At 29.6% G+C, this 8,705-nt stretch overlaps 1 protein-coding gene across 2 annotated transcripts; it reads right to left on the bottom strand.

The window, feature by feature from the left end:
• Positions 1–1,791: 1,791 nt before the first annotated feature.
• On the bottom strand, positions 1,792–8,380 carry LOC143918925 (venom protease-like). 2 transcript variants are annotated; one of them, XM_077441043.1, is made up of 9 exons: positions 8,292–8,380; positions 6,800–6,969; positions 6,657–6,716; positions 6,443–6,573; positions 6,254–6,363; positions 5,099–5,251; positions 4,901–5,024; positions 4,561–4,692; positions 1,792–4,491 (listed from the first exon to the last, which is right to left on the bottom strand). In XM_077441043.1, the coding sequence occupies exons 2-9, from the start codon at positions 6,948–6,950 to the stop codon at positions 4,327–4,329; spliced, it is 1,026 nt and encodes a 341-aa protein (XP_077297169.1). In that variant the 5' UTR covers positions 6,951–6,969; positions 8,292–8,380; the 3' UTR covers positions 1,792–4,326. The 2 variants fall into 2 exon arrangements, with proteins under 2 accessions (XP_077297169.1, XP_077297168.1); XM_077441042.1 differs by having other exon boundaries at positions 6,800–7,041.
• Positions 8,381–8,705: the final 325 nt, after the last annotated feature.

Consider the following 8,705-nt stretch of genomic DNA (forward strand, 5'->3'; position numbering starts at 1 on the left):
ATGCATAAAGCAAAATACATACGTTTATGCATTATTTAGTGGTGGTCGTTAGGCATAAAGCGAGGTGATGTCCTTCGGGTCGTCGCCACGTTTACGGGATTTTGCATGAGTTTTTCGGGACTTTACGGTGTCCCATATCCCCTGTGGGTACACCTCTACTTCCGGTTGCGCAGTTCCTACGTCGCTTCATCAGCCAGCTTTTTACGACGCTCGTTTATCTCGGGTATTTGTTTTCGGATTATGTTTATGTCTATCTACACCAGAGGCGTACAAATATGTGTATTAAAAAAAATTATTCGAGGCAATGCATGTTTACTTGAAAATATACATATAGAACTGATCTCGAAGTATTTTCACAGATACATACATACATACACAAATGATATTCGAGATACTTCCTCACCATTCTACTTTTTTAACTCACTACCAACTTCCTACAGCTTATTACTGTATCTACATATGTACGTAGTAACAATAGATGAAGTTTTGTGATCATGCGAAAATTCGAACTCGAGATTTTCACTGATTCGAACTCAGAATCGATTACTGATCACGTTTTCATGATCTAGAAAAAATGTTTGTGTGTGTCTGTGTATTTTGGGGATTTTTTTAACAATGTTAGTCCTATCGAACTGAATCAGTCATTGAAATTCTTATCGAAACGACGTAAATTTTTTTCAAATTTTTAAGTTGACCGTAAATGAAACCTTTCCCTTATAGGTGTCCTCTTTTTTTTTTAGTTTTCGAATTCAATTATCTCTCAAAATGCTAACTAAATCGGACTGAAATATTTTTGAATGTAATAGAAATAAATAATTTTTATAACCGTATATTTTTTTAATATTTTTACCTGAACCGGAAGTAGTACTTTTACTCCAGAGAATCTAGGTTTTTTATGTTTTTCTCAGATCATTTTTAGTTTATTGAACTGAAATTTAATATCTAAAAGTTTAAGCTTAAAATAACAAGTTATGTATAAAATTTGGTAAGCATCCGTCAACCGGAAGTGGCAGTTTACTCTTGTTCGATTTTTCTTCCACTATTTTTTTCGACCCCTTAAACATATGTGCTCATCACAAAAAAATTCAAGTATAATTCTTGTATCAATGTGATGAAAATAAAAAAATCATTAAATTTAATAAACTGGAAGTGGGATGTGTATTTTGGGGATTTAATTAAACATGCTCAAGTATAGTTCAAGCAAAATTCAAGTATAGTTCTTGAATCAATGTCATGAAAATAAAAAAAACCACCAAATTTTATAAACCGGAATTGGGGTTTTTCCTCTTAGAAAAGTCAAAAATGTTGTGGCCACTATTCTGTCCTCACCCCTAAGCGTATCAAGCTGAAAATTTATATTTTCATTTTTTAACTAACTTTGAGCTGATAAGGTTTTGGTCAGAATTCGCAAACCGGAAGTAGTATTTTTATTTAAGACAATGTTTCATTATTTTATTTTGACCTATTAAATTATTTTAATCTTCTTGATATTTATTTTATATAATACTGATAGTGATTAAAAAAAAATTGATAGTAATTAAAAAAAAAATTGAACAAAATCCGACAATCGGAAGTAGAACTTTTGTCTTGTGCATGTTTCCATATATTTCCGCTCAATTTATATCGAAAATGCTGTCATATATTAGTATTTCATAATGCTGCCGGTATGAGTGAACGTGTCTGTGCGGTTCAATGTCGAATTTTGTTTTGTGACCTTCTTATATTCCTCAAATACATAGATAAAGTCATGGGTTGGTCAAATCTGATTTTTTTATATATATCACACATTTACACAAATTACTTTATTTACACCAGTTTCTCTATATATGTATATGAATTGAATTTCGAAGAATTCCATATATTTTTAAAATACAGAAAATATTTTATTTACATATAAAAGTAATAAAGCCCACATCCAATGTACTTAAATATGTATATTTTCGTCTTTCAATATATTATATGACACATACAAAGACGAAGTACTTTTAAAAAAAAAATAAAAAATATTTAAAAAATCTAATAAAAAAATACCACACTTAATTTTTATTTATTATTTGATCTGCATTTTAAGGCTGCTTTTATATTATTTCAGAATTCGTTGTCGCTGAACTTGCTTGTTTATGTTTCCGCCTTGATTTCCCGGCTAAAACCACAAATCAAGGTTTACGATGTTTTCACTTCCTTCGTTTCTCATATCTTATGTATTTTCGCATTAACTTATTTCATTCTCAATCAGACATGCATAAATTTATATCTGGAAAGCCGAGCTTTGCCCGGTTTTTAAATTTATTTTGACAAAGGTGTCTTGCATCCTGCATACTGCTCACACATTGTCTTACTTATGTACATACATACATACATATACATATGTGCATGAGAAAAATATCTAAATTTCATCAATTACAAAGATAATTAAACCCACCAAAAGAGTTTTCTCAAGATTGATACCTATTATATTAGAAATTTGAAGTCAAAAACATGTGAAATAAAATTTTCGGCATAATTGTCTAGTTAGAAAAAATTTACAACGTGTAATCAAACAGTATTATTTAGTTAAATTATATAAGATTTAAAGCAATCCAAATGAAAGCTTCCGTCTCGAGGAATCGTTTAAAATCGAAAGGGTAGAGGAAGTCAACCTATCGGGTTTATTGCGATGTATTTTCCCTGGAACCGAGAATAAAACCGGAACCGAATACTTCGACGAGACAACAGGACAAATAGCCACCTATAAATGCAACCATATTTCGAAGAACCGATATCGTTTCGAGTTCCAACAATAAATAAATACAATAAAACGGCAATATCTACATTTCAAAATGCATTCGTATAATAAGTATTTGATATCAAACATATTTGATATCAAACGTATGTAGATTCTATAACAGAATGACTAATAGCCATACTAACACTTGTGAAGAGTCTCGGTGATTACAACATAATGTCTATACCCTTCAGGTATAAACACAGATTACCTAAACACAATCTGATTTAGATCATCAACTTTAGAAAGTCTTTAGTTAATATTATGTATTAGATTTATTATGAGCATTTATAAGAATTTTAAATAGGTTTTTGAGCTCTTTTTCCTATTATGCTGTACACTAACATTATAATAATTTAATACTATGATTACTAACAAAATTAAATTAAAATTGTAAAATATAAAATGATCAGTAGATAGCTATTAAAATATATATAAGATTTATTGTGAACATAATTTAGTAATAATAAAAAGCATTTAAAAATCAAATATCAAACATAATTAATATATTATATATGTATGTATGTATATCAAAATTTGCTTGAGCAACGCTGAAAAATTCATTTACATAGTTGATTCAAAATTCAAAATTAAATCATTCATAAAGTATATTTTGAATTTATTGCCATACATACATGGATTCCAATATTATTTACTCTTAGAACGGTAGCGATATGTATGTACACATTTGATAACCTTTTAGGTCAACTTTTTATATTAAAAATAAATTAAACTTGCTTACTAGTATCATAAAATGTCACAATTTTGAATAAATAATATGTACCGCACTAAATTATGTATTTCAAATTTTGTACATCGACTAAATCGTGTATTTTATCTGAAAAGGTCAATTATATAAATACACAACAATATTATCATTTTAGTGCTAATTAAATAAAACTCTTTGTAAACAAGTTAATTTCGTATATCCCAAAGTGTCACATCAATCTGTTTCATTTAGGCGAAAACAAAAACAAATAGTATTGTTGATTAAATAAGGAAAATTTAATTAAATAACCAATACAAAGCCAGTCCTATTTTCAAAAACAAAATCATTTTACATACATATTTTTAAGAGCACAGGATTCCCATAATAATAGCAAGAGGGGTTTTTTTTAATCTTCTACTAAAAAATGAACTGAAAAAAATTACAATGGTGCAAAATTCGATAACATAACTTATTTTTAATGTATGTTTGAATTTATCTGAAAATAATGATTACTATTTAAGATTTATGGGGAAAATATATAAGGAAAAGAATACTTCTTTGAGCTTACAGAACGAGCTCCAATGCTATAAAATTCGATCTTTGCTTCCCAGAATTGTCGATAAAAAATGGGATTAATTCTCGTATCTGCGCAACAACTCTTTGACACATTATTTATTTGATAAAAAAATTCAAACTACAAAAACAAAGATAAGTAACATAGCTAACACAGAATCTAGTTGCTCGAAAAACTATTCTGAATCAATTTTCCTTGACCTATTACCGTTTAATGTGACTCTTGAGTTACGTGGCTGTTAAAGGTTGGGGAATCCATGATTTATATTCTTAAGTATTTTTAAACGTGAGGCCACACAATACTCTCAATCCAAGGTATGTAAGCAGAAACTTTTGTATAGATATTGTGAGCATTTCCATAACTATTCACAGGTCCTATTCCAATTACAGTATAAGTGCATTTTACTCCTTCCGTGAATACTTGAAGTGGAGTTCCACAATCGAACTGAAAATTAAACCTTTTTTTAATAAACAATATCAATATTTCCTTTCTACGAGTTGAAAATCGTCTTACCCAATGCTCGTTGGCAAAAGGTTCACTGCGTTTATAAAATATTTGAATATCATTTTTGATTCCTTCTGGCATGCGACTTTGCTCTCCGAGCGACTCGCTGCACATTTGAAGTGTGCCCTTTTGGTAAGTTGCCTAAAATCAATTTAGAATGACATGTTAACATCGAAAACCTATCGTAAATATTCAAAGTTTAAAATTATAGTTAAAGAAACGAATTTAAATCTATTGCGAAGAACCATACATTAAACTAAGTGCACGCTCTAACTTCAGTAGACTTTTAAATGAATTTGAAACATTCAATATCTGTTTAAAACTATGGTAATGTATTATGTCTTCTTACCTTTATCAATTTTTTATTATCATGTCTGTGAATTTTTCCCCACAGAACGCCAATTGCTTTGTTGTCATCGATTGGATTGCCAACGTGAAGGCAGGCAGGATATACCTTTGTGGTGTACAATACACTAAAAAGACACTTTCAGTTATTCTAAAAAAACGTATATACATTTGTAGATATAATACTAGCAATGGTACATACAATCGGTCAAGTTGTAAGAGTGCAATGTCGTTGTAAAGCTTGGTCTTCACATAGCTTGGATGTTTGACTATGGTTTTGACTCCGTATAAGTATCTTGGATCAGGATCAACACTCAAATCTAAGTCGTGAACTCTTACATATTTCACATCAGATCTGAATAAATTGGTAAAGCAAATAAATTTTGTTTATTTTAATATCATTATATGAACTATTCAACATTTGATTTCTTTGTAAGCAAAGAATTGCCAAATTATATATATACATATGTTTATAGAAAATTGATAACATAGTAGAAGTAGTAAATAATTATTTATATGTAGGTTAAATAATTGACATTTCCAGTAGTAAAGAAGAAGTACATATAATATAAAGAGACGTGTGAAATTAGGATGGAGTGCTTTTGGACGAATGAATGCGGTTTTTAAATCAAAAATGCCACTTTGCCTGAAGAAAAAGATCTTCAATCATTGCGTTTTGCCAGTGATGACGTATGGATGTGAAACTTGAACATTGATCGCCAAATTGCTACACAAAGTCCAATGTACTCGGAGAAATATGAAACGTTGTATGCTCGCCATACCGAGGATAGACAGGAAACGGAATACGAGGATGAGAATCATGACAATGGTAGTGGATATAGTGGATAAAGTATAGAGATTGAAACGGCAATGGCCGGGCCACATGGCTAGAAGAATGGACAAAAGGTGGACAAAAGAAGTGCTAGAATGGTACCCGAGAGAATGCAAAAGTGTAAAAGGAAGACCATAGGAAATATAGGTAGAATGTGTGGAGTGAGATGGATGAGAGTTGCGCATAACAGAGACGAATAGAAGCATGTTGGAGAAGCCTTCATCCAAAAGTGAATAGCGAATGGCTGTAGATGAGTATGATCATGATATAGAATATAGTTGTAAGTCAATTTTCAATATATTGATCATCTCTAAACGATGGATTTAGACCATGTATTCAGTTATTTATTAGAGAATTTTCAAGATATATATTTTTTTTACAGTAAACTACCTTTTGTGGAATTGTTTTTCATACAAAACAATGTTGTGTATTTCTATTTTATATTTTCTTTATTTTTAATTACTACAGATTGCAATTAAATACCTGCAGAATTAAAAAACCAATCAATTATTATTAAAATCTTACTTGAAATACACAGAAGTAGCAGCTGTTAATACCCATTGCTCGCTGATTAGAGTGCCGCCAGCGGGCCAGATTTTTTTTGTTTTACTTTTGTTGTCAAATCCGAGAGCGACCTATATTTTATTCAATCAAAACTGAGAGGTTTGCAATGAATATTACAAATTAAAAAAAGCATTGACACTAATAATTTACCACGTGAGGAAATTCGTTATTTTCCGTACAAACGTATCCGAAATGCATATCAGCGCTTGTCCTTCCACAAATTTTCTTTTGTATGCCATTATTTTCGCATGGATACACCGATCTTCCAATGTCTATACACTCTGAAATACAATGAAACACAGCAGGTAATTAATTACACATCAGATATTGATGAAATTGATAATGTTTGTACGAAGACACTCACCGTTCCATGATCTCTGTTCTGTTTTTTGAACTGTTATTGAATCGTGTGGAGGTTCGCAGTCTTCAGATCGGTAATTTGATGTAAAATTTAGGATCAGACATTGTATAAATATGTATATAAAACGATTTTAAATTAATAATCACCTAATGAAGACTGAGAAGGACTCGTCCCGAAAAGAACCAAACCAATCAATCCTATTAAGACGGTCTTCATGTTGTTATGCTTGCCTTTGAAATGAAATATTCCACTTAACACTGCTGATATTGGCTCAAGTTGTTTTTTTTTTACATACATTAAATGTTTCTAAAAGTTTCTGCTTAAAATTTAATTTATCACGAATAAATTTATTTAAAAAAAATGGGATGTGACCAGCCCGCGACTTTATCTATATATTTGACGAATATAAGAAGGTTACAAAACAAAATTCGATAATTAAACATATGTACATACACGTTCACACGTTTCAGTTATGAGAGCGTTTTCGATTCAAATTGAGCAAAAATGTAGGGAAACTTACACGAGACAAAAGTTCTAGTACTTCCGGTTGTCGGATTTTGTTCGAATTTTTTTTATTACTTAAAATCACTATCCGGTTTAGGAATTTTGACCGACTCTAAGTAAGTAAATAATAAGCTTATTGTAAAAAACTAAATGTATGTAAGCTTACCGTAAATCATATTAACAATTAGATACAACATAACTTCTTATTGAATACTTATCTCGCAGATAAAACCGACTGAGGAGATATACAGTGAAATGTCAGATTTGACATATTTGGCCAAAAATCAATATATATCGTGTATGACATTACATGAAGCTAGACGCCAAATTTGAAATTTATATATACATATGAGAGTTAAAACTATAAATATTTAAGTATTAGAGATAACGAGAACCTATAGAGCAAATTTTATAAAATATAGAGTGAATTATAGGCGTTTAAACAATTAAAATCTTATATGGCCATATCAAGGCGAACAGGTTGGAAGACACGGGACGAACGCTTATTAAACGTCAGGAAGGTTTAAAGGGCCCCGTTTTTAAAACGCGTTGTATACGATATTTTATCTCCAACATAATGGCAGACGATACATTAACGTGTATTGATGACCAAAATGAGCAATATGGCAAAGTATGAAAACGATCGGATAAGAGATAAAAATGACCACTAACACGAAAGCCATGTGAAACGTAAAGGAGGTATGTAAAAAAAATAATAAATGACTATCATATGAATTTGGAAGATGGAATGTTCTAATTAATTTCTTGTAGATAGATGGCACTTTTTCAATTTCTTAATTTAAGCTTATAACTGATTTTTAAAATACATGCAATCATCATTAATAAAGTAAAAATTAACTTTTTGAATGATTTTTTTTAGTATTATTCGTACCATATTTTGAAGGTCTACACAATGATTGATTCATCAAAAACCATTTTCATATTTTGTATTATTTTCAGAATACACTTTGCAAAACGAGTAATACACTGATCACTTTTAATTTTTAACTAAACTTAAAATTCTTATGCAAAAATCCATGTAAAGTTTAGAAATGTATGATTTGATTATTATAAGAATATCGCACTTGTTTTTATTCCAATTTATTATTATAATAAAATATAAACAAAACTAACAGCGTATGTATGTATTTTTTATCAGTGAGTCTTCTTAAAAATTCGAGTATTTTATCAGTCTGTAATTGAACTATAGTCTCCAGTATAGTGATATTTTTATGACATCAATATTATAAAGGTAGTAAATAATAGGTATTTCTTAAAAAAAATTGGTGTAAACAGTTTAATCAAATAAACAGGAAAAATATTTAGACAAACATTAAATCTAAAATTTCTTTAAATGGTTAGATATCACGTAAATAAACTAACGAACATGACTAAAATTAAAATATACAATGACATGTGCTAATTACTACAGACTAACTTGAGACTTAACTAATTTTATTACAGATTAACATGGCGGAAAAAAAACAAACAAATGTTTAATTTTATAAAGTAAAAGGTATTAAAGTTTTATATAATAAAATTTTTGAA

This window comes from Arctopsyche grandis, chromosome 11, assembly GCF_051622035.1.
Source record: "Arctopsyche grandis isolate Sample6627 chromosome 11, ASM5162203v2, whole genome shotgun sequence".
NCBI lineage: Eukaryota > Metazoa > Arthropoda > Insecta > Trichoptera > Hydropsychidae > Arctopsyche > Arctopsyche grandis.